At 38.6% G+C, this 25,204-nt stretch overlaps 1 protein-coding gene across 8 annotated transcripts in view; it reads right to left on the bottom strand.

Annotated features, from left to right (window-relative positions):
* Nucleotides 1–25,204, bottom strand: part of gcgra (glucagon receptor a) — an 81,192-nt gene that overhangs the window by 14,044 nt on the left and 41,944 nt on the right. For 5 of the 8 annotated variants that reach the window (XR_010894585.1, XM_067381393.1, XM_067381394.1 and 2 more), the window contains 11 exons: nucleotides 18,237–18,385; nucleotides 16,817–16,913; nucleotides 16,523–16,630; nucleotides 14,275–14,378; nucleotides 11,446–11,552; nucleotides 11,122–11,290; nucleotides 9,596–9,755; nucleotides 9,397–9,457; nucleotides 5,691–5,760; nucleotides 4,037–4,125; nucleotides 2,801–2,948 (listed from right to left, as the gene is read on the bottom strand). Coding sequence is in view for 7 of the 8 variants with exons in the window: in XM_067381393.1 (XP_067237494.1) it covers nucleotides 2,801–2,948; nucleotides 4,037–4,125; nucleotides 5,691–5,760; nucleotides 9,397–9,457; nucleotides 9,596–9,755; nucleotides 11,122–11,290; nucleotides 11,446–11,552; nucleotides 14,275–14,378; nucleotides 16,523–16,630; nucleotides 16,817–16,913; nucleotides 18,237–18,290 (1,167 nt within the window). In the remaining variant the exon portion in view is untranslated. Of the gene's footprint in view, nucleotides 1–1,475; nucleotides 1,513–2,800; nucleotides 2,949–4,036; nucleotides 4,126–5,690; nucleotides 5,761–9,396; nucleotides 9,458–9,595; nucleotides 9,756–11,121; nucleotides 11,291–11,445; nucleotides 11,553–14,274; nucleotides 14,379–16,522; nucleotides 16,631–16,816; nucleotides 16,914–18,236; nucleotides 18,386–25,204 lie in introns of all 8 variants that reach the window. The other 3 variants (XM_067381397.1, XM_067381396.1, XM_067381395.1) reach the window with 3 other exon arrangements.

The raw sequence follows: 25,204 nt of genomic DNA, 5'->3' as shown, positions 1-25,204 counted from the left end.
ACCATGGGGGTCGCAGATGGAGGTAGCAAATGAACATGAAATGGGTTTAACCCTTTCTCAGGCATTGCCCACTAGTTCTTCAGATCTCAGGCCAGAAATGAAAGCTCCCCCGGTGGCCTCTTCCAATCTGGCAGAGAGCATGTTATTGGCCCGATCTTGTTCTATGAAACTAGATGTGATGGGAGTTGAGTTTTGTGAGTCTGTCTCCTCCCTCACCCCCACAAACGAGGAACTGGTGACCCTTGCCAATTTAAAAATAGATTAGTCAGTAGATAGAGAGGAATCTGCCCCAAGCAGGTTGGATGAGTGATTCTTCGCGGGTCATAATTGTTCCAAAGTGAGCCTTCATTTCATCCCCGATCTCCACACTGAGGTGGCAAGATCGTAGGAGAAACTGTTTTCGGCCCGTGTTCACGCCCTGTTATGAATTGTTAAGCCAACGTTAAGGGGCGTAATGAACACGGATATGCGAGCTACCTCATCCCCACATCCCACATCATCAATGGTCATCCTTCTCCCTCTGGCACTGGGAGTGCAAAGGTGTTAGCTATGTGCTCCCTCTGTGATCACATCTATAGGCTAGACATGTCTTTTGGCTACACATGACCGAAAGATTAGTGTCTCACTTTCTCTGTCATCGAGTTTGCTGGCACGGGGCTGAGAAGTATTTTTCTGCTTCTTGTTGAATCACATTTATATGGAGTAACGGGCTGGCACTTTCCTTGGGGAAGGGGCAGCTATCTGAGTCCCCTCCTAGATCAGGGGCTGCATCAGTCTGTTTCCATGTATGGATGAGCAGAACAGTAAGGAGAATGAGCTTTTGCACTTCTTCATCTCACTGCATTTGTTGCCCCCACAGTCTATACCTGGAGGGGATAAGTGCGGACATAGTGGAGAACTATGTCAGCATGTTTTCCTAATGGTTTGTGAAGAGTATTGGGAAAGAGTATAAAAGTGGGCTCTGTCACAGCTGGCAGCCCACCCTTTGTCGTTTGCTGGAACTGAAGGAATGGGCAACAATAGTTACTTGCATGAGCGAGCAATAGTTACTTGGCAGAGAATGGTAAGAGAGCACTATGGTGCTCCACTCTCTCAGTAGCCCTCAGGTTAATACTAGAGTCAGGCGACTTTACGTCAACTAGCTCTCTAGGTACTGGTAGGTATTGGGTATCAGTCTGGTATTGGGTAGAGCGTTTCTCTAGAGGTTCGGCTTTAAAGTCTTTCGATCCTCAGAAGAAGATGGGCAGTCACACTCCTGTGATGATCTGCGATAGAGAACGAGAGGGGTGGAACTGGATGTGGTGCTCTATCCCAATGCTCTTTTGCCAGATTTCCCCAAAGAGCAATGATATGTGTTTTTTTTAAATAGAGCAGGCATTTGAGAGAATGATGGTGAAGCATCTCCTGGTCCTTAGGATGGGATGCTTAAAGGGTTAGTTCACCCAAAAATGAAAATAATGTCATTTATTACTCACCCTCATGCCGTTCCACACCCGTAAGACCTTTGTTAATCTTTGGAACACAAATTAAGATATTTTTGTTGAAATCCAATGAGTGAGGCCTCCATAGCCAGCAATGACATTTCCTCTCTCAATATCCATTAATGTACTAAAAACATATTTAAATCAGTTCATGTGAGTACAGTGGTTCAATATTATTATTATAAAGCAACAACAATATTTTTGGTGTGCCAAAAAAACAAATTAACAACTTATTTAGTGATGGCCGATTCCAAAACACTGCTTCAGGAAGATTCGGAGCATAAGGAATCAGCGTACTGAATCATGATTCGGATTGCGTGTCAAACAGCCAAACTGTTGAAATCACGTGACTTCGGCACTCCGAACAGCTGATTCGACACGCTGATTCATTATTCTCCAAAGCTTCCTGAAGCAGTGTTTTGAAGTCGTTATTTAGTTTTTTTTGGTTGTCCCTCTAGAACTATGGCTGAGGGTCCGGGTGGCACTCCTCTAATCTGCCCCTCCTCTTTGGTTGACAGACACAATGAGGCTGTGATCTACCTATTCAGTTGTACCCCTGAGTCACGTAGATCATATAATATGGGTGGTATTGAGATGCGGACATTGCCTCAGTCTGTTTGTTCTGGGTCACTAGGTACGCTCTATGGCAATCATTGTTTACAACTTAGCTGTGATTTCACAGCACAGTGGGAAGGCATTTCTTCAGTATGGCATAGTGGGTGTTTTGTTCCTATAGTGTCAACTCATGATGCAGTGTAGAATTCCACTTAGAAAGGGAATGTCTCAGGTTACAACTGTAATCATGGTTCCCTGAGCAGGGGAATGAGACACTGGGGCACACTGCCATACTTTCGGCATGCCTATACGTCCTCCTTCAGACAAATTAAACTGATGAAGTTCTTTCTAGGTGACCTTATATACTCTGCTGGCGTGCCTGTAATGTCACCAAACTGTGGTAGCCAATCAAGATTGGCATGCAACTCGTGCTTCAGACACCAGCTCACGAGGTGCGTTCACATAGCATCAACTCATGATGTAATGTCTTGCTCCGCTTTCCAGATCACCATTGCTACAGTCATAACCTGAGACATTTTTTCTAATACTAATAAGCCTAATATATAATAACAATTTTTTCAGTATGTTTCAGTAGGTTTCATTTTATATATATATATATATATATATATACATATATATTGAAATTAAATTGCTCTGTTGTGTGACTGTGTTGAAATTATTTGAATTGTCTGCAAATTCAAACTGAAAATTCACAAACTGAAAGGAAAACAGTTCTGAAATTAATTGTATTGAGGCTTTCTGACCTGGAAAGAGTTAAAGAAGAGGTCAATGAAGAGCTTTGTGAGGCGCAGGGGTAGAGCACCATGTGAGGTAGACTCATCAGTAACAAACGAAAACAGGACCGAATGGATCCCCAGTAACGGAATCAGGGTGAGGGTGGACTTAGCAAGCCTGAAAATGAGAGAAAAAAGAAAGATATGCAGGTCATCTGGAAACAACCACACAATATTGTGCAAATGCTTAATGGGACAGTTCACTCAAAAATGTAAATTCTGTCATCATTTACTCACCCTCATATTGTTCCAAACCTGTATGACTTACTTTCTGTTGTTTTGAAAAATATACTCAATATTCTATACAACGGTTTTTCCTAACAGGGGTTCATGAGGTAACTGCAGAAGGTCCATGAGTTAGTGAAAAACTAATAATTAAAATTAATGTAAAATTAAAATAAACATTTGAATTATTAGAATCTTTTTTTTTTTTAAAGTACACAGTAGTATGCCTATATTTATAATGAGAGTTAAAACAAAATAATAAGCCTTATATATGTGCAACCCTATATATCAATAATTTGAAAGAAAAAAAAAAAAAAAAAAAAACTTACACAGTGTCTACACCAGACGTGAGCGGCATGACAAATACAGCCCATTATGATCAGTGATGCTGTCTACACTGGATGAGGTGCAGTGAGACACAATAAGATTATGTCAATAATGCCCCGTGTTCGCATCCAGTGAAGACAGCCTCAAGCTGTTGCTGGGCAGTGTGATGCAACATCTGTCGCATCCGCTGTGGACATGATGTTACTAAAAAAGTTTAAATATTTCATCTTTTTACTTGCATGTCATGTTACCATTAACCAACATCAGAGAACTATGAACATATCAATGCGTCCTTAAATTATTGAAATATTAACTTAAAATCTCAAGGGGTACTTCAAGTACTCTATAGCTAAGGGGTTCGGCTATATATATTATATATATATTCCAAGTATAAAAAATTTTTGATGTAATAATTTGCATGGTGCATCAACACTACTTCATAGTTCTAAATGTTATTGGTTTTCAAGTCTCTCATAACCAGTTGAGATGCAAAATGTCTGTAGGCTCTGAATTGAAGGAGATACGAGATTTTCAGCAAATAACTAAAATTTCATTCTGTTTCTCTAAAGCAAAAGGTTTGAAATAAGGGTGAATAAATAATGCCACACATTCCAGTTTTGGGTGAACTAACCCTTTAAACTGTAGGACACCCACCGGAACTTGTAGTCAGAATATCTCATTTGGTGCGCCCTCAGTTTGGACACGAGGATCTTGATGATGTGTATGAATATGAAGAAGTTAATCTGGAAAGAGAAGAACACATCATAATGTCCTGGTTAAGACCATTATATCATATTAGCAGGACAAAACTGACACAACAGTTCCCTCACAGCACAATAAATGACTCAAGACTCAGATAAGGGACTAGGGCGGCAAGGAGTGTGGGGGAAGTCAGTAATGCTTGGCAGAGTCTGGGAACAGTAGTCGAACAGTCCAGCCCTGTGAGAATTCAAACACAGGAATTCCTGCCCACTATAGGAACACTTGAACAGTTACGCAGAAACATTACTGCACATTGCTAAATGCTCATCTGCACTTCATAGCCATTGTAAGCATTATGGATGCTGGGCAATTTTGCACAGTATTGCGCGTTTCAATGCAATCAAGTGGAAATAAGACACTGGAGGAGGGGAGGGCTATATTTTGAAATCATAGCAGTAGACCTTAAAACATATTGCGTGTAGTCGCTTCGTGATTTACCGAGAGTCGACATTATATGGTACTGTGCTTTGTGAATAATGGAAATGACTTCAATTTTGTATGCTGTGTTTAATGCTAAAGCAAATGCAATGTAATGGGGTGTGACGGTGTGAACATAAATGAAACTGCCAGGCATAAAACAGCATAAAACATTTAACCTTCCTGTGTTCTTCATATTCCTTCTGTTATGTCAAATTATTACAGTCAAAGCTGAGTCACAGTAATATCATTATTATGATAATTCTTACTATGAATATGGTATGGGTGTCAGGGTTGGGCAAAATTCAGAATTTAAGAATCGCCTCTTTTCGAATCATAAATGTGAATTTTAATTGAAATAGCTACAGGATTTTGAATCGGAATGACAGAAGAGGAAATTGCATTATTAATATTTCATTAATTTTGTGATTATATTGCTTTTAATATAGACTGATCATGCCTATTTATGGAGCCCCTTAAGGGACATGGTGATGGGAGGAAAAAATATATTTCAAAGCTCACAACTTTTGCATTGCTGTTTGGTCAGCAAGTCTTGCTAAAAAAACAACAGCTAATACTGATGAATTGTGTGTGGTTGTTTTTTTTTTTGTTGTTGTTGTTGTTGTTTAATTGCATTATTTCTGAATCTCCTTCTTTTTAAACACTGGGTCACTGAAGTTGTAAAGACAGTCAATTCTGAGTGAAAAAGAAAATCCAATGACAAAAAATATATGAGAAGCTCAGAATCAATCAATCAATCAATCAATCATCCATGGTTGGTTGGTCGATTTGATTGATTGATTGGGATTGTGACATCAGCAGGTGTAGAGCAATTAGATGTTTTAAATTATTTTAAATGATTACAAAAACATCATTAAAGAGGTGTGTTGCTTATGTTGTGTTTGCAGGTTCTGAACCCATTCCCCTCTCTTTCCTTCTACTTTCCTGTCCATCTCCAGATAATCAAGGCAAAAAATCAATTTTGGATTCATGTTGACTTCAAGGGTTGAAGTAAAGTGGCATTACAGGAGGTGAAGTGTCATTAAAAGTGCTCTGGATGTGGGAGACTCAGGCAGGTAATTACAGCTAAGAGAGGTTGATGAGGGACATGAACGAGTCTCTCACTCACCAATACGGCCAGCAGGATGGGAGAGCGAATGATCCACCAGTACTCCATATGAATATTCTGCATCCAGCATCTGATCAACAACAAGAGATCAAATACATCACTGTAAATGAGCAAATGTGGCCTACTTGTCTTGTCATTTAATAGACTCAACACACACAAAATAGATCACTTATGAACACTTACTGGACTGAAGCACCTTACTGTAGGTTTAGTTAATGTTTTTGTTTTTTTCAAAAAATGTTAAAATATGAGTATCAAATGAATTAATGTGTGTAAATATATGCAAAATTGCATATAAAGACAATGTTATTTCAATTATGTCAGACTTTATAGGGTTGATATAGTCTAAATATATAATATTTTAGGTTATGCTTTATTTTAAAGTGTCAAAACATAATAAATATCTCTTTTAAAACTTAGTCACTATGATAAACCTAGAAGTGTTTATATTTTATACCTAGCAGGGAGATTTTCATAGGGAATTGTGTATATACGTCACTCGCCCATTCATGTCTCATCACATCCGTAAATAGAGAAAAGTTGCTCTGGTTACTTTGATGTGTGTATGGTGTGGGAGCGGCTTATAGGTTAATTGTCACAGCGAGTGAGAAAGGCTCAGCCAGAGCTGAAGCATAACCAAAACAGTGTTCTTCCACAAAGTGCATGCGTTTTGTTTTTAACAGCTATAGGTCCAAAAGTTACATAGTGTACCTTTTAACATGCTTATACTTACATACAAACATGCTTATTATAGGGTTAGTCTTAGGTTTAGTTGCTTAAAATGATTCTTATTTTACTTTTATTGATATATAAGTACAAGTAAAATACCATGTTTAAATATAGCCAGAATTATAGTACATTTAACACCACTGAATAAAATACTGTTCAGAAAGGAGCTTACTGTTTACTACTGTACTTATTTGTGGTCAAATGAATCCATCATGCACATTTTTTTTTTTTTTTTTTTTTTTTTTTTAATTCAGAATGAGAACATCCAGTTAATGTTAATCCATTTTGTATTTTTTACACTCCAGTTTTGTGTGAAAAAAAGAAGTTTTCTTTGGCAGTTCTATTAAATAATGCATAAAGAAAAAGATGTTTACAGTTCTGGCTGATATTACTTCCGGCTGATTCATCAGACTGGAAATGGAAGGTCAAATCAAGTGCATTGCAGTTTTTTTAAGTAGTAGTATTTCAATGCATACTGAAAATGCAGCATTACTCAGTATCTGGAGTGACAGTGTGGAAAATCGCAGCGACATGGTAACAAATAGCATCACGGACAGATAGCATGCTGTCTGATGACAGTGGAGATGATGCGCAGCTTATCAACAGGAAGGAGTGATTCTTTTATCTGCTTAATACAGCTGGATGGATGGGGTGATGAGTGTGAGAGAGTATGAACCTTTCCTCAACCCCTGCAGAGATGACACATTAAAGATATACAAATCACACGACTTATATCAGTCACTGTGCCTTCTGGTGAGGTATAGAATAAATATTAGAAAGTGACTGGACAAAATCCCTTGTGAAAAAGTACACTTTAGCTTACTTATAAAGAGTACATTTTATGGAAAAAATATACATTAAAAGAATAAATTTAAGCCTGAACTGAATGTAATGTTTTGAGAGACTTAACTGAATGTTAAATTAAAATAAAATATATTATATTTTAAGTTTATTAGATGCAATTAGCTGAACTTTAGAGCGTTTTTGGACCTACTTAAGTAGGACTTACAGATCATACAGTAAATTACTATGTTTAAGAACTTACAGTAAATGTATAATTCACTATAACAATGACACCTTAAGATAAAGTGTAACCAAATATACTTTTAAGTACACTACAAGTGCACATTCAATAATAATAACTATTCAAATAGTTTTAGCATGTTAATAAATATGTGACCGTGCTGACAAAATGAGTCGCAATGAGCAAATTTTCACAATCTCTATTAAAAAAACCTCAAAGTAATGTGTGATTTGTTGGAATCTGACAAAAAAATGACAGAGCCACACCTGTTTGAAGTCGATGGAGTCAATTTTGAGAAAAATCGAGTTAAAGTTTTCTGAAGGATCCAAATCGAAACCATCTAATCCCACCTAATTTGGCACATACCTTGTCAAAACCAAATATCTAAAGGAAAATGTATATATTTAACCTTTTTTCAGTATTTCACTTGGAATGCTGTAATTCTGTTTATATGTGTACATCAGGATCGTGCGCTGAGGCATCTTTGTTTGCACGCTTTGGATCTGTCAGTCAGCATGAGTAAGATCAATTCATTTACATCAGCATGAGTTTGAAAATCACATTTCATTGGTTCAGACTCATGTCATCGAGAATTCACTAAATATTCATAAAGTTTGAATTGTGTGCTTTAAAGTGATACAAAACTTGTGCTGAGCGGAAGCGAGCAGAGAAAAACTGCATTTTTCATGGACAAAGGAAAGGTAGTCATCTCAGAAAACATACAAATAAAGATACCTTTAGATGTTTAATTGCTATTTGAAGCATTTGGATTACTAGATGAAGGCTTAATGAACTAATAATGTGAAAACCTCAAATTCGACCAAAATCTACATTTTTGACTTGTTTTGCCTGTAGCTTGAAATGAACCCATCTGCATTCTGACTCATTTTGCTAGCACGGGTCACATATGACAATGTCAGTGTATTTGGACACGGTGTGCTTCATGCTTATTTTACATTTAAGGGACTAAATTTCTCTTGTCATAAGATTTATAACAAGAGTTCTACCAAAGACCCTCTAAGGCAAGTCATTTCAGTTGGCGGCCATCTTTGAAATGCCTCTCGGGCACCCTGACAGCAACATAATGTGGCCCAGATCTGGTACATGTGGATTACACGCGGACCAGATGTGGGCCGGATCTGTTGCTGTCAGGGCAGCTATTTCAGTCAAGTGAAGCTCCTTTCTCTTTGAATGGGAAAACATCAAATTCTCCAAAGCTTACGATTAAATTTCATATTTAAAATCACCAAAGAAATCTGACAACAACTGTCTCATAAATGAAATTTCTTAACTCTCAAATCACGAGCTTCCAGAGATTCTAATGACAGGTGCAGTGATGCAATGACTTTACCAATCGCCAACTGGCTCTCTTATTTAGAAGGCGGGACTTATTCCACTATATTGTGCGTTTCACTTTTTCCCATTTATAGTAATATGAGTGCACCGTCTATGTATCTAAGGTCTTTGGTTGTACTTACAATACATTTTCTGCATAGAAGTGTAACTTATGGGAATTACGTACTGCAGTCGGGTTTTAAAATATAAATCAAATAGATACTACTATACATGTAACCCCAGCATTAAAATAAATGCACATCTTAAAAGCCTTTGCAACAATAACAGAGGCTGAATGAATGATTTACACTATGAGATTTTATAGCGCACTACAAATTTCAAGGCAATGTTGGCTGCTACAGGCAAAGCTCAAAGTGGATGTGCATGTACATAAAAGTGCTCAATACTCGTTTATCATAGGGAAGCTGAATATCTGCAAAGCATCAGAGCGTCTAAGATAAAGGTAGCATGTGTTCACAATTTATGTTTTTGATTTGTTATAAAACAAACGCTACAATGACAGAGTACTGTTGTCTGCCAACTCTCCAACCGCAAAAACACAATGACTGCTTCACGAGCACTGGCTTTCATCAGTCTGCCTGACGCTCCAGAACTTACTCTTCATTCTCGTACAAGTACTTCACAATTACCCACGGCAGCACGAATATCAGAGGGGCACCTGAGGGAGAAAGAGAGAGAGAAAGCTTGTGAGATGAGGCATAAACCATCTGCCGTGCTCTGTTTGGACATGCCATGTATTAGGAAGTGCTTCAACCCTGTTAATGAGTTCACGGCGTAAAAGCTTTGAACCTCTCACCCCAGCCAATGCACAGGTAGATGCCGAAGTAATTTCTCTCTGTCAAGACTGTGACGACCAAAAGGCTGTGCAGGTAGATGCCCTCCACCAGCAGCCAGTAGCTGTTAGCTAGTATGCTGTATTGCATCATCACCACAGCAACTCTGCAGCCGACCGCCGTCTGAAACACACACACATTGACGTGTTTTTGGGTCACTGAAAGTGTTAGGCTAATTTTTAACCTGCCGCCTCTATCCAGTAAACAGCTATTTAACTCATATCTATACAAACATGCATTTCAAGGTATATTCTTGGTCATTTGTAGCTTTTCATGGTCATTTCTGGTCATGGACAGCATATTAGCATTGAAAATTATTTATGCCAAAGAGTTTAAAAGCAGAAATTAGAAGCTGTTTAGTGAAGCAGATTTAATGAAATCTTCTATGTTAAATGTACAGTTTATACTGCATGTTAATAGTAATTATCACAAAATAATAATGAACATTTTACAGCATAAATCTTAGTAGTTAATTTTTAACAAGAATAAAGTTGGATATGCTAAATGTAGTTAATATATTAGTAATATTTATTCATTTAGTTTTAGGGACACTGATTCTAACAAATTGCATTAAATATATCCTTTAAAAGTAGAATGAAAACAAAAACAAACAAAGGGAACAGAAAAGTTCCCATTCACAATATGCTGTCAATGTCCAAATTATTGTAAATAAACCAGAATATTCCTTTAAAATAATTACAGGCACAGGATTATTAACAATGTCCATGAATCTAGAGATAAACACTACCATTCAAAGGTTTGGGTTAGTATTTTTTTAACGAAATTTATACAAGGATGCAATAAATTGGCACTTTCATCCTTCATGACACTTGAATGTTAATTCCAATTAAATGAAAATGTATTTTAGTTTAAATTTATATTAGAGGCTAAACTTTATAGTGCTTTTTTGACCTATTCATTAAAGAATCCTGAAAAAACCCTCATGTCGTTCCACACCCGTAAGACCTTCGTTCATCTTCGGAACACAAATTAAGATATTTTTGATAAAATCCAATGGCTCAGTGAGACCTCCATTGACAGCAAGATAATTTACACTTTCAAATGCCCAGAAAGCTACTAAAGATATATTTAAAACAGTCCATGTGACTACGAAAAAAAAAAAAAAAAAACATTTCAACATTAATGTTATAAATGCACCAAAAAACCCCCGACCAAAATTACAACTTTATTCAACATTATCTAATAATGGGTGATTTCAAAACACATGAAGTTTCGAAGCTTTACGAATCTTTGGATGAAATCAGTGATTCGGAGCGTGAAAGTCACATGATTTTAGTAAACGAGTCTTCGTTACGTCATAAGTGTTTCGAAATTTCAATGGTTCACGTGACTTTGGTAGTTTGATAGAAGCTCCGAACCACTGATTCAAAACATTGAAAACATTGAGAAATCTTAACAACCCAAAACAGTTGAACAGTAGTGTATTATTATTGTTTAATAAAGAAAGAAAGACAGCAGGTTATTAGACCTCGTTTTTAACCAGCCACTCCACCTCCAGTTCAGTGGTGATGTCCTGACCAACATGGAAGGTATCAGGCCTTTCCAACATGGCATCTTTGATGAGGATAGAAGAGGCTCGCAGGATAAAGGAGGCAAACAAGTTCATGTGGATGTTGTTTCTCATGCAGTGCAGCTTCCTGCAGGGATCAAGGGGCAATGAATGAAACGTCAGAAAGCATTACACTGTTTACACTCTTGGATCTGTAGACACATCCACAGATCCAAAAACTGATGCAATAACACGTTTTCAATTTAAAATGTAAGCAGAAGGAATAGATGACTTGAATGTTACCTAAAGGCCACCAGGATGCCCAACGCCAGCACAAGTGCCCCAAGAGACAGAGAATATCCAACGGTGTACATGGTCCGGAACTGACTGAGAATCCGTCCGTACTGCTGCTGCGCACAGATGTACAAATACATCTGATCAGGCAATGACGCAAATGGACAGGTGAATGTGAACTAGATTACATGACAGTATTAGTAATATATTAATAACATACTGTAGTCTCTAAAGCAACTTCTAAAGTAATACTTTGAATGTGCTTTTATATTAGGAACACACAGGTTAAATTCTATGTTGATAAATGTTTTATACAGAATGGCCACATTCACACAGCAGCAGAATACGGTTGTCAGCCCTGTATTTGAGTCCTTAAAGGATTAATTCACTTTCAAATGAAAATTACCCATGATTTACTCACCCTCAAGCTATCCCAGCTGTATATGACTTTCTTCTTTCTGATGAACACAATCAGAGTTAAATATCCTGACGCATCCAAGCTTTATAATGGCAGTGAACGGGACCAATGAGTTTGAAGCTCAAAAAAGTACATCCATCCATCATAAATGTACTCCATGCGGCTCCGGGGGGGTTAAAAGGTTAGTTCACCCAAAAATGAAAATTATGTCATTAATGACTCACCCTCATGTCGTTCCAAACCCGTAAGACCTCCGTTCATCTTCAGAACACAGTTTAAGATATTTTAGATTTAGTCCGAGAGCTTTCTGTCCCTCCATTGAAAGTGTACGGTAGACTGTCCATGTCCAGAAAGGTAATAAAAACATCATCAAAGTAGTCCATGTGACATCAGTGGGTTAGTTAGAATTTGTTGAAGCATCAAAAATACATTTTGGTCCAAAAATAACAAACACTACGACTTTATTCGGCATTGTATTCTCTTCCGGAATCCTTTCCATTGAATTGATTCCATTGAATCCTTTCATCTGTCGGCGTTGGTAATGCACTTTTACGTCACCGTGGTTGTTTTTGGTGATTAGGACATCCGCGACATGCACACTTACGCACCACTTTAAAAAATATAGCAATACCAAAATACAAACAATGTAGAATAGCTTGAATACAGCGTGCGTCTCCCTCAGACTGTAAACGAAGCTCGGACGCACTGGATAACATGTCAGCAGCGTCTTACGTCACCACTGCGGAATCGAGAACCACCCCGGAGCAGAAGGGGGCGGTAATGCACCAATAAGCTGGATGCCAACCGCCGTAAAACAGGAAAGAAGAAGAAGAAGCGGAGTCGTGAACGTGGATTGACAACAGACCCGGAAGAGAATACAATGCTGAATGAAGTTGTAGTTTTTACACCAAAATGTATTTTCGATGCTTCAAAATGTCGCAGATGTCCTAATCGCCAAAAACAACCACGGTGACGTAAAAGTGCATTACCAACGCCGACAGATGAAAAGATTCAATGGAATCAATTCAATGGAAACGATTCTGGTAGAGAAGACAATGCTGAATAAAGTCGTAGTTTTTGTTATTTTTGGACCAAAATGTATTTTCGATGCTTCAACAAATTCTAACTGACCCACTAATGTCACATGGACTACTTTGATGATGTTTTTATTACCTTTCTGGACATGGACAGTATACCGTACATACACTTTCAATGAAGGGACAGAAAGCTCTCGGACTAAATCTAAAATATCTTAAACTGTGTTCCGAAGATGAATGAAGGTCTTACGGGTTTGGAACGACATGAGGGTGAGTCATTAATGACAGAATTTTCATTTTTGGGTGAACTAACCTTTTAAGAAAGACCTTCTGAAGTGAAGCAATGCGTTTGTGAAAGAAAAATATCCATATTTAACAAGTTATAAAATATAATTTCTAGCTTCCGCCAGATAGCCTTCTGTATTCATTTATATGTATTAATGTATTTCAGATTGTGTTCATCAGAAAGAAGAAAGTCGTATACACCTAGGATGGCTTGAGGGTGAGAAAATCATGGGTAATTTACATTTGAAAGTGAACTAATCCTTTAATACAGTTATATTCACACCCATACAATTGATAAATGTAAATTTTTTTTGGACTCACAACCACATTCTCAAAAAAAAAAAAGAAAAAAAAAATGCACTGTGTGAAAGGAACCGGACTGTACAGGTAGTTGTCTGTCATGTCATACAATGGGAGAGAGCCATTCTGCTCTGCACAAACATGTGTCTACCATGTGTTGCTGATTATCCTGTGTGGTTTAGGTAACTTACAGTGACAGAGATATGAGGGTTTTAGATAAAGTCACTGTCCTCCATTAAAGATGCTCCTGGCAAGTTTGTGTGCTATGCGTGACTCAAATTCTCCTCTCTCCACCCAGATATTAAAGCTGAGGTTGGTTATTGAAGATATGATGGATGAACTTGTGGCTGGATTGGACACTTGTCATGTCAAAAGTGATAAGACTTTTCAGTTTTATGGACATTGCCATCTTTGATATTACTTTAGTCACTTATGGTTACTGGTAAGAGAATACAGACAGTTCAATTGTGGTCTGTTACAGTTTGACACGTATCACATAATGATAATAAAAAAGAAGACACTTCATTAAGTCTAAAATCCATTACATGACATTTTAGCTCAAACTTTTGCCCTGATTTGCAGTCGGGGTGAATTGACACATTGCAGCCAGTCTGCAGATTTTGACAGAATTCACAGAACACGTCTTTGAGCCGGCTTTTGAGGGAATCTCTTTTCAGATTTTAAAAGTTGTTTCGTTTTTTTTTCCACCTTTAGAGGTGCAGAAATGAACACAATTGATCTTAAAATGTTTAAGATTGTATAGATATTTTTAACAACAATCACCTATTTCTCACATACCACGTTGATTTGTGTGGGGTCATGTGACTGACATTCGCTGGCATTCTTCTGCTTGCTGTACTGTCCATCTGCATCACACTCCAGATACACGAGCCCATGTCGAACTGACACACAAACACATACACAGATGGAGTGGTCACACAGGGTGCATAAGAGAGTGTTATGTGAGCACAAGAGAATACTGCATATGGAGATAAATGTGTCAAATTAGTGGAAGAATATGAGCTAAGCTAAAAGAAGTGCATTATTTAAACTGCAGCCACATATAATACATTTTTTCATACTATTATTGATATGAATTTACTCATACATAAATTTAGTGAAACCTGTCAATACATGTCCTGCTAATATTTCACCCCAAAATAAAAAACAATATTTTGCATAAAGAAAATGAAACCTTTTTTAAGACCATTAAGATTGCAATTCGCTATAAAGGACGTTTTACTTAAATTCTTATTACTGTAATAATATAATAATATTATATATATATATATATATATATATTTTTTTTTTTTTTTAAGAAAAAAAATCAGTACAAAATACTGCCATTATGTATGCATAATATTGTTAGGGTGACATCTACAAACCCGATTACAAAAAAGTTGGGACACTGTACAAATTGTGAATAAAAACAGAATGCAATGATGTGGAAGTTTCAAATTTCAATATTTTATTCAGAATACAACATAGATGACATATCAGATGTTTAAACTGAGAAAATGTATCATTTTAAGAGAAAAATAAGTTGATTTTAAATTTCATGGCATCAACACATCTCAAAAAAGTTTGGACAAGGCCATGTTTACCACTGTGTGGCATCCCCTCCTTTTTATAACAGTCTGCAAACGTCTGGGGACTGAGGAGACAAGTTACTCAAGTTTAGGAATAGGAATGTTGTCCCATTCTTGTCTAATACAGGCTTCTAGTTGCTCAACTGTCTTAGGTCTTCTTTGTCGCATCTTCCTCTTTATGATGCAACAAATGTTTTCTATGGGTGAAAGATCTGGACTGCAGGCAGGCCATTTCAGTACCCGGATCCTTCTTCTACGCAGCCATGATGTTGTAATTGATGCAGTATGTGGTCTGGCATTGTCATGTTGGAAAATGCAAGGTCTTCCCTGAAAGAGACGACGTCTGGATGGGAGCATATGTTGTTCTAGAACTTGGATCTACCTTTCAGCATTGATGGTGCCTTTCCAGATGTGTAAGCTGCCCATGCCACACGCACTCATGCAACCCCATACCATCAGAGATGCAGGCTTCTGAACTCAGCGCTGATAACAACTTGGGTTGTCCTTGTCCTCTTTAGTCTGGATGACATGGCGTCCCAGTTTTCCAAAAAGAACTTCAAATTTTGATTCGTCTGACCACAGAACAGTTTTCCACTTTGCCACAGTCCATTTTAAATGAGCCTTGGCCCAGAGAAAATGCCTGCGCTTCTGGATCATGTTTAGATATGGATTCTTCTTTGACCTATAGAGTTTTAGCCGGCAGCGACGAATGGTACGGTGGATTGTGTTCACCGATAATGTTTTCTGGAAGTATTCCTGAGCCCATGTTGTGATTTCCATTACAGTAGCATTCCTGTATGTGTTGGAGTGCCATCTAAGGGCCCGAAGATCACGGGCATCCAGTATGGTTTTCCGGCCTTGACCCTTACGCACAGAGATTGTTCCAGATTCTCTGAATCTTTGGATGATATTATGCACTGTAGATTGTGATAACTTCCAACTCTTTGCAATTTTTCTCTGAGAAACTCCTTTCTGATATTGCTCCACTATTTTTTGCCGCAGCATTGGGGGAATTGGTGATCCTCTGCCCATCTTGACTTCTGAGAGACACTGCCACTCTGAGAGGCTCTTTTTATACCCAAACATGTTGCCAATTAACCTAATAAGTTGCAAATTGGTCCTCCAGCTGTTCCTTATATGTACATTTAACTTTTCCAGCCTCTTATTGCTACCTGTCCCAATGTTTTTGGAATGTGTAGCACTCATGAAATCCAAAATGAGCCAATATTTGGCAAGACATTTCAAAATGTCTCACTTTCAACATTTGATATGTTATCTATATTCTATTGTGAATAAAATATAAGTTTATGAGATTTGTAAATTATTGAATTCCTTTTTTATTCACAATTTGTACAGTGTCCCAACTTTTTTGGAATCAGGTTTGTACTGTATAGTCTTAAAATATCTTTCTTTCATTTGATTTTGGTGTGAAACATGACCTAGAAATGTTACAATACCTTCCTTGTGCCAGGGCAGGTACCAGGGACAGGCCACACTCACTGTAGTGTTGGGCAGAGCATCCGGCCAGCAGGCATACTTATCAAACGTTCGATTGCACACCACACCTGGAAAACAACCGTTAATGTTAAAGTCTCCTAGTCTTTGCTTGCTGTGCTGGACAGGATCTGTATGTGACATGACCCCTAATCTGAGGGCTCAGCACTGTTTTCTAACACACATCCCACTTTCATCATCGCTGTTGATATGATCTATGAACTTATACGTCAACTGTGTCTCAAGCCATGCCTCACCTGTCATCGGCGGTTCTCTGCTGATATTTCGAAAACATTCATCTCGGTACATCATCCATCTTGCCATCAACGTTTTGAGGGATACAGCAGATGCCACCTGTAAGATCCGATTAGTGAGACCGCATGGAAAGGTTAACATTTTGTCATTATTTGCATTCACTCTCATGTCACTTAAAATAATATTACAAATATAATTTTTTTTTTAATAAACACACAAAAGAAGTTAGCTAGCAGAATGTCAAGGCTGCACTTTGCTATTCAGTGAAAGTAGATGGTGACTAAAAGGCCCTATGTAAGTATCATAACAGCAGTCAGACCACCATGCAACAGCTTTGGATAACATGAGTTAGTGACTGTATGAGAACATAGTTCAGTTCGGGTCTTGGACTCAAGTGAACGCTCCCATTTCAATCAACAAAGCTTTTGTGTTGTGTCACTCACTCTGAGTTTAGGTGGTGTGTTAAAAAAATAGCCATAAAACACTTTGACTGCAGAACTTCTGCAAGCTGGGATTCATTAATGAACAACTGTGATGTTATTATATTTTTTTCTCACACGAATATGCTGAACTAATGCCTAATCTAATCTTCAGTGAGTTGCATAACACTCTTAGCCAACTCAAAAAAGACCTGAGAGGTGCATGTAGCATATTTGTCCTCTGCTCACTGTTTGCTGATAATACTTAAATTATAATCTTTTAAAATTGGCACTTTTTAAGTTGAAAATTTGTGGAGGGGAGTTGGACATAGTGGTGTTTTAGAGCTAAAAAATTATATATAAATACTGTTCGGTTTCTCGCACAACCTGATCATTTTGTGTCTTAGGACATCAATGTGTCGTCACGAGCTGCAGGGTTTAATTTGGATTTGTCTGTGTATGTTTTTTTTTTACTCTTATAGACGAAGTTCCCATTGACATGCATTATACGACTGACAGACCACAATGGTTGGAGTTAAAAATCATCATTTGTGTTCAACTGAAGAAACAAAGTCACCTACATCTTGGATGACCTGGGGGTAAGCAGATAAACATCAAATTTTCATTTTTGGGTGAACTATCCCTTTAAAAAAGGCCTAGTCAAGCTCCAGTCTGGGTGACCAGATGTCCAGATAAAATCAGGACAGTCCCTATTATATGAGCCATGCCCCACGTCCTGATGGAGTTACAGGGTGACATTTGTCCCGATAATTAGTTTTTGTATAAATAACTGCTTTAAACGGATATATGCAACAGTAGGTATTATATAAAGAAGTACAACCACTGCTTCCTCTTCAGAATACTGAGAGCTACGGTACATAACAAACATGCAGCGAGCATGTGTGTAACAAATGCGCAAATGACGGAACAATATTTTCACGGTCATCTAGTCACTTTAAAAGACAGTGAGAGAAAAAAGAGAGGAAGGGGAATAATTTCTGACCTGGATGCAGGAGGAGAAACTGAGTAGGGTCAGAAGGAGGAATACTTGTGACATCCCTTAGTCCTGCTGCTGCTGGCACTGGGAGGGGAGCCGAGGGTCCAAAGGGATATGCTCACCTCATAGGAAGGCTTCAGCTGTCACCACACAACCTAAACCACAGACGGAGACAGACAGAGGGTCAATGAGATCAACACATTTTCAAACAGCAAACAATGATCTGCCATATACAATATACATTTTTTTTATATCATAGTATTTTGAAAAATTGTACTGTTCAAAAGTGAAAAATAAGGTTACATTTACACGACAACCATGTACTAAAAATGGAAAAGGTTTTCCTTTGCATTTTTGCAAACAGATGACATTGTCAAAATGATCACCGTTCACATGGATCAGCAAAAAATTACTAAAAACGCTGGTATTATGCATGCCAGGCCAGTAGTTGGCGATGTCACTTTGTAAAGAAACACTATAGACTGAGTACATACTCATGCGCATGATGTTAGAGTTTTCACAAATTTGTTTTTTTTGTAATTTAAATTTGCGATTTTGTAATTGTAATTTGCATTTTCAGGCCACCAAAATCATGTAAACGAACAACTAAAATTCATAAAAAGTTTTCAGTTTTTAGTTAATACATTTTTTAAATGTAATTTATTCCTGCGATGTAAAATTGAATTTTCAGCATCATTACTCCAGTCTTCAGTGTCACATGATCCTTCAGAAATCATTCTAATATGATGATTTGATGATCAAATATAATTTTCTTATTAATAACAGTTGAAAACAGTTGTCCCATTTCATTTTTGGGTGGAAAGTGATATTCTTTTTTCAGGATTCTTTAATGAATTGAACATTTATTTAATGAACATTACGAAAATGAAACAAAACAGCAGATTTACAGTTGTGACATTTACAAACTTTGTCACAGACTTGAATCGCAGACTTATCCACATACTTTTGTTTGTAAATCAAGTATATATATTATATATATATATATATATATATATATATATATATATATATATATATATATACACACACACACACACACACACACACACACACACACACACACACACACACACACACACACACACACTAAATAATATTACTAAAAATAGGCATTACTGCAGGTAATACATAAAACATTTTTTTGGCTGAATTTTAAGTGATGAATATATGCAGTTAACAATATAAAGTTCTCAACATTTTGCTCATTTTCCCCATCCCTACTTCCAAAACATTACTGGGAACCAGAATTGATGTTGGCTCTGCTGATTAAAGCTGCAAACATCATGTTGAGTAATAATGCGAGCAGTGTGGGCCTCATTGGCTCCCTAAACTTATTTCACTGTTTGCTAAATGTGAGCAATCAGGATAGCATACAAGAACAAAGAATGTTTGCAGTGCAATTAAGACATGGACTACTGATCTACAGTATAAAAACAACAGGCTCATTATCCCACTCTGGACAGATCTAGAGTGCAAAAGCCTCTGGGCAAAGGAAGGGCACAGACTGTTGACCATGTCGCTGTCTTTGCTCCGAGCGCTTGCTTGCGTGATGAAGCAGATAGTTGAGGACAGGATACACTAACCCTTACACTGCATTCAGCTCAATTACTTCCGTGGTTTAAAAAGAGGTGATGTTAGGAGAGAACATGATGGTAACAGATATGATGACAGTACAGATATAGACTTTAGTAGGCTGCCTACATAGGCCACAAATTAAAGGGATAGTTCACTCAAAAATGTAAATTCTGTCATCATTTACTTATCCTCATGTTGTTCCTGTACAACTTTTTTTCTACTGTGGAACATAAAAAAATGGGCTTATATATTTGTAACCAAACAGTTTTGGCAACCATTGACTTTATATGGACCGGTTTGGAGTGACATGAGGGTGAGTAAATGATGTCAGAATTTTTCTTTTTGGGTGAACTAACCTTTTAATGCATCAAAGGCAAGATAACTTAAATAGGATGCAATCCCAGAATACACTGCAATGAGCTCATTTTATAAAATGGGATACATTCAAAATAACTACTACTCCTAGTATTTCTGCAGTACCTTTATAGGAAAGAAGTAGTAAGATTAGTGTGCTAGTATGCTATTCTGAATCCATGGTGTACATACAAAGACAACACAGTCTAATTACAATATGACAGTTTTACTGAATATTCACGTGAATTTTCATCTAAATTAGAGTATAAGACTCTTAGTTTAGCAACATGCTAACAGCAAACTACTGAAATCAGACGGGTTTTCACATACTACTTGTGACACAAAGAGTTGCTGCGTACATGCAGGTTCTGTTTCAAGTAGGATGCTGACTATGTAGTAAACAGCAAGGTAGATCACTATGTTGGCATCCCAAAGTGCAGTAACAGTTACTCACCTGGTTATTGATCCACATCCCACCCCACTTCAGCCGTAGTAGGAGAACAGAACGAAATCTGAAACGTTTCTGCAAAAAACACCTTTACCATGGAAACATTTTTGGCTAAAACGTTTCAAATTCCATTCTGTTCCAGTCTCTGAGTAGGTTGGGGCAGGCATGTCACTTATTTCAACCTTATTGTTGTGAATATACAAAAATAACAAACAGCAAAACCAGCCACCAGCCATTAATTTGACATTATTACAAAAAATTTAAAATTGCATTCCATTACTATCGCATTACACCCTCTGGAAATACACAATTTAAACTCTGTTAACTCTTGCTCACAGAATGTTCTGAGTCAGTTTATTATACGTGTATGTGTATTTCCATAGGGCTGGAATACTGGCATGAGGACGGGACAACCTGTCACTCACATGAGATCGACCAATAGCAAACCACAACCATCCACCCATCTAATCAATTCCCCATGGATCAAACAAGTCGTGCCCATCATTTTTTTTTTTTTCTTGTTTGAGAAGCTGTTTCTCTTGTATATATACATCACAATAGGGAAGATACCACATTATCGCAATTTCATGTTGACTTCAGAATGGTGATCTAATGACTGACACTTTTGCAGAGGTTTCAGACTTTACTGTATGCATTCATGGTAACCATGCTACTACAGATTCACTATCATTGATTAATTTCACAGTAAGTAGGAAATGTTTTGGTTATAAATAACAGCAGTTAAGACAGTTCACGCAGGGGTGCAGAAAAATTAGAGTGACACATTCCCAGAAGCATCTCACCCGCACATCCCACCCACTGCTGGACGTGCAGGAAGGTCGGTCAGTGAAATAAGCTTCCACAACATGGCACAGGGCAGAAACAATTAGAGAGGATTCTGCTTATACAATCTTTATCTGAATGCTATTTTTGATGATGAGCATACAGAGCAAGGATCAAAAGACTGAATCAGTGTGAAATTAGTTTCTGGTCTTCCATTAAAAATATCTGAACATTCTTAAAACAAGATGAATGTACTTGAATTGTGTAAAATCTATTTTCTTTTGGCAGTTAAGATAATAGTGACTTTGACAGTGAGTCACCATGGTGCACCTGATTTCTCATTCAGGGCTCTGGATGAGGACAAACTATCGATAGCAGCATTGGAGGGCGGGCTTATGACTTCCAACATTGAGGACTTGGCTGGACTCCCAGCATCAGATGCTGTAATTCAGGTCTGATTCAAGTCAGAGTCTGATGCAGAGGTGGCAGCCAAGCTTGCCAGGGCTGCCGTGAACATGGAGCTGGACTGGAATCCTCCACCCTGTCCCAAGAGTTCATGGCTGGATGATTGGTTTCTGGGCTCTGAACGCGACTTACAGCCATGCACAGACTCAATGCCTCTCTTACTGGAAGTGCATGAAGAGCTGACAAAGTCATGGAGGGCACCTTTCACCGTTCGGTCCTGCTTCACAAACTCTTCCATCCTCACTACCCTCAACGGTGGGATGGCCAGGATGTATATGGACGTTCCACAGGTGGAGTGTGCTGTTGCAGTGCATTTATGCCCGCAAAATGTAAGCACTTGGCAGAATCGTCCCAGACTCCCATCCAGGGCCTCGTCTCTAATGGCGAAGGCTTACAGTACTGATGGACAGGTCACCTCTGCCCTGCATGCCATGTGCCATGCCCATTCTGCAGGTCCATCAGGCCAAAGCTCTAAAAATGCTGCAGATGGGTAGTTGAAGGAAGTCGAAAATGTCAACCTTCTTGACTGACTTTCCCAGCAGTTCTCGGCAGAACCAGAAGCCAGACGCAGACAGAGGTAATTAAACACATCCTTCCTCGGTATGACTCCACCGCCACCTTCAGTTCAACAAGGTTATTGTCTGCTTGTCGTCGAGGATGTCTGCTTGGAAGGCGACACAGCACGCTCATCAGGAGAGTGCTATAAATCTCCAATAAGGCTTGAAAGCATCCCTGAGACAGGCGACACAGAGGTGAGAGGAGCTGCTCTTTCCCAGGAAGTGGTGATCACACCACTCCTTTTTCTAGTGGAAGGTTGGATGGAGAATCTATTTTGTTCTGCCACTCACCCAAGTGGCACCCACATTTTCAAAAGAACAACTTCCTCATTCTCTGGGTCACATAGTTTGCAGCACAGACATGATAGACTACATGTTCGGACACGACTCACACAAAGCTCCACAAAGGACAGTGAATTTAGAGGATGCGCAGCTTCCTCAACCGTCACAGGCCGGTTTCAGTTGGGGCTTACAGAGCAAGATTGGTGTTTCAGTTCAGCCACAGGCTCGGGACATGGCTTTTCGACTTGGTGGCCAATGCTCTGCTTCGCCGTCCAACCGCAAGTTTCCACTACCCCTTTTAAGGACCAAGTGGAGAGCTTGCAAGTGCTGCCTTAGGATGAGGCAGATCCAGTCTTGTCATTGCTGTGTCCAGTACACATTCTGTGTGTTTACTTGGACCGCATGCAGAGCTTCAGAAGCTTTGAGCAGCTCTTTGTCTGTTTTGGGGGACAGCAGAAGGGAAGGCTGTCTCCAAACAAAGGATGGCCTATTGGAATGTGGATGCTATCGCCTTGGCATACCAGGCCTAAGGTGTGCTGTGCCCTTTAGGAGTGCATGCACACTCCACAAGAAGTGTTGTATCCTCCTCAAACAGAAATCTGTAGAGCAGTAGGCTGACACCCAATACCTTTGCAGGACTTTATAATCTCCGGGTTGGGCCAGTTTTGTCTTATGTGCTATTAGGTACAAACAGGTAAGTTCCGGACAACGGCTGTGTACTGCTTGCACAAAGTGCCTTTCCCCTCCCTGAGGTGATAATGTAGGCTTTTTTATCCCCGTGACTTCCTGGATCAGCAAACAGTGTAGTGAGTTTTCCCTCAACACCCTCAGCAGTCCACTTCGGCAGAGGAATTCAATGCCAGGCCTAGTACTCATGATGCAAGCCCTTTTTCATGTCAGCCTGTATACTTGGGCTAAGTGCGCCATATGTAGTGATTCCCTGATCGTAATCCCATATGATGTACTGTCCATGATATAATTTCCTTAACAGTAAATCCGCATCTTCCCTTAGGCAGTGCACCGTCTCTGCCACAAGTCACTGCGTTTGTAGTAGTTCCTCCCTTTTTATGTAGAACATACCGCAGGGACCTCTTTCCATGTGTGGTACTTCCCGATTGGTAAGTCCATGTGATGTATTCTCCACATATTAACCTCCCCTAGGGCAGGATGTGGTCTCAATAGTGTTCTTTCTCCTATCTAGGTTTGTTCTTTGATTTTTCTTGAAGTATATCAGGGCCTTTAGAATCACAAAACTTTCTGCAAAACTCCTGACCAATGGGAAGAAGAACAACAACAACAACACAGTCTGCTGAGTCATCTTTTACTGTACTTTTATCTTCCACATGAATTTACATTCGGAGAAAGCCAAAGCCTGTCTCAAACCCACAAACTTTTTTTTAAATTCTGAGGGATGAGCAGTTTTTTCACCATATTCTAAATTTAAATTATTTCAGTGAATTTCAGAAAATGTGTTCATTTAAATTCTGCAATTGTTCCATTATACTGGTCATTACACACCAAGCTCTCTTCCAAACTACAGCCTCCAATAGATCACAGAAATGCATTATGTGCACTCTACCCTAAATCTAAAGATCTTGTCATCCTGCAGAAATCCATCAGAATGATTAGTTAGGCAGTGTGAGCCTCTGTCAAAACTCTCCTGGTGAGAGGAGGACGACTGTTAAACCCCCACACACAGACAGGGAATTATTGTATAGACAGTTAGTCATCCTATATATATATATATATATATCTAATTGAAAAATCATGGTTTCAAATTCAAATTCAAATCAAATTTTTGCTACTATGTTTCAGAACTCAAAACTTCCTTGTTAGTCCAAAAACAGTTTTTACTGAAACCAAGCTGGAAAAACAACTTTTTTATTTTATTTTTTCACATTATAATGTAACACCTACTTCTACCTCAGTTCCTTTTTAGCCCTGCCCAACGATTCACGCATGTTATGTAGTAAATACAAGAGAGACACAAACACAGGACTCCAGCAACAAAACGATAGAGATGCCTCTGAGGATTACAAGACGTTTTAAAGTGGCAAGTTGTGGAAAAACAATGTCTTTGCATGGCCTTCCTTGTGATGCTAATTAGGGCTGGGCGATATATCGCATGCAATTGTCACGCGCATTTCGTTAGTAAAGCCGGTTCCCTGATTACTGCTAAATATCGCGTTCATTATCGAAGGCGATTCATCTGCGATAATGAATGCGATATTGCGTAGCTTATCAGTGATCTACGGCTCTGTCTATTAAATGGCGCTCCATTTGAAAGCAGGTGATGGCGATTTAGCGGTAATCAGGGAACCGGCTTTACTGACGAAATGCGCGTGACAATTGCATGTGATATATCGCCCAGCCCTAATGCTAATGTTAAGAAAGCTTTATTTTTAACAAAGTTCCAGATTGAGTCATTAAAACACTGTTAGCATATTCTGCGCCTGCATACAGGAGACCGCTGTCTATTTTTCATTACT

Source organism: Chanodichthys erythropterus, chromosome 3 (assembly GCF_024489055.1).
Source record: "Chanodichthys erythropterus isolate Z2021 chromosome 3, ASM2448905v1, whole genome shotgun sequence".
Taxonomy (NCBI): Eukaryota; Metazoa; Chordata; class Actinopteri; order Cypriniformes; family Xenocyprididae; genus Chanodichthys; species Chanodichthys erythropterus.
The sequence above is the reverse complement of the archived record's forward strand: the minus strand, read 5'-3'. Positions and strand labels throughout refer to the sequence as shown.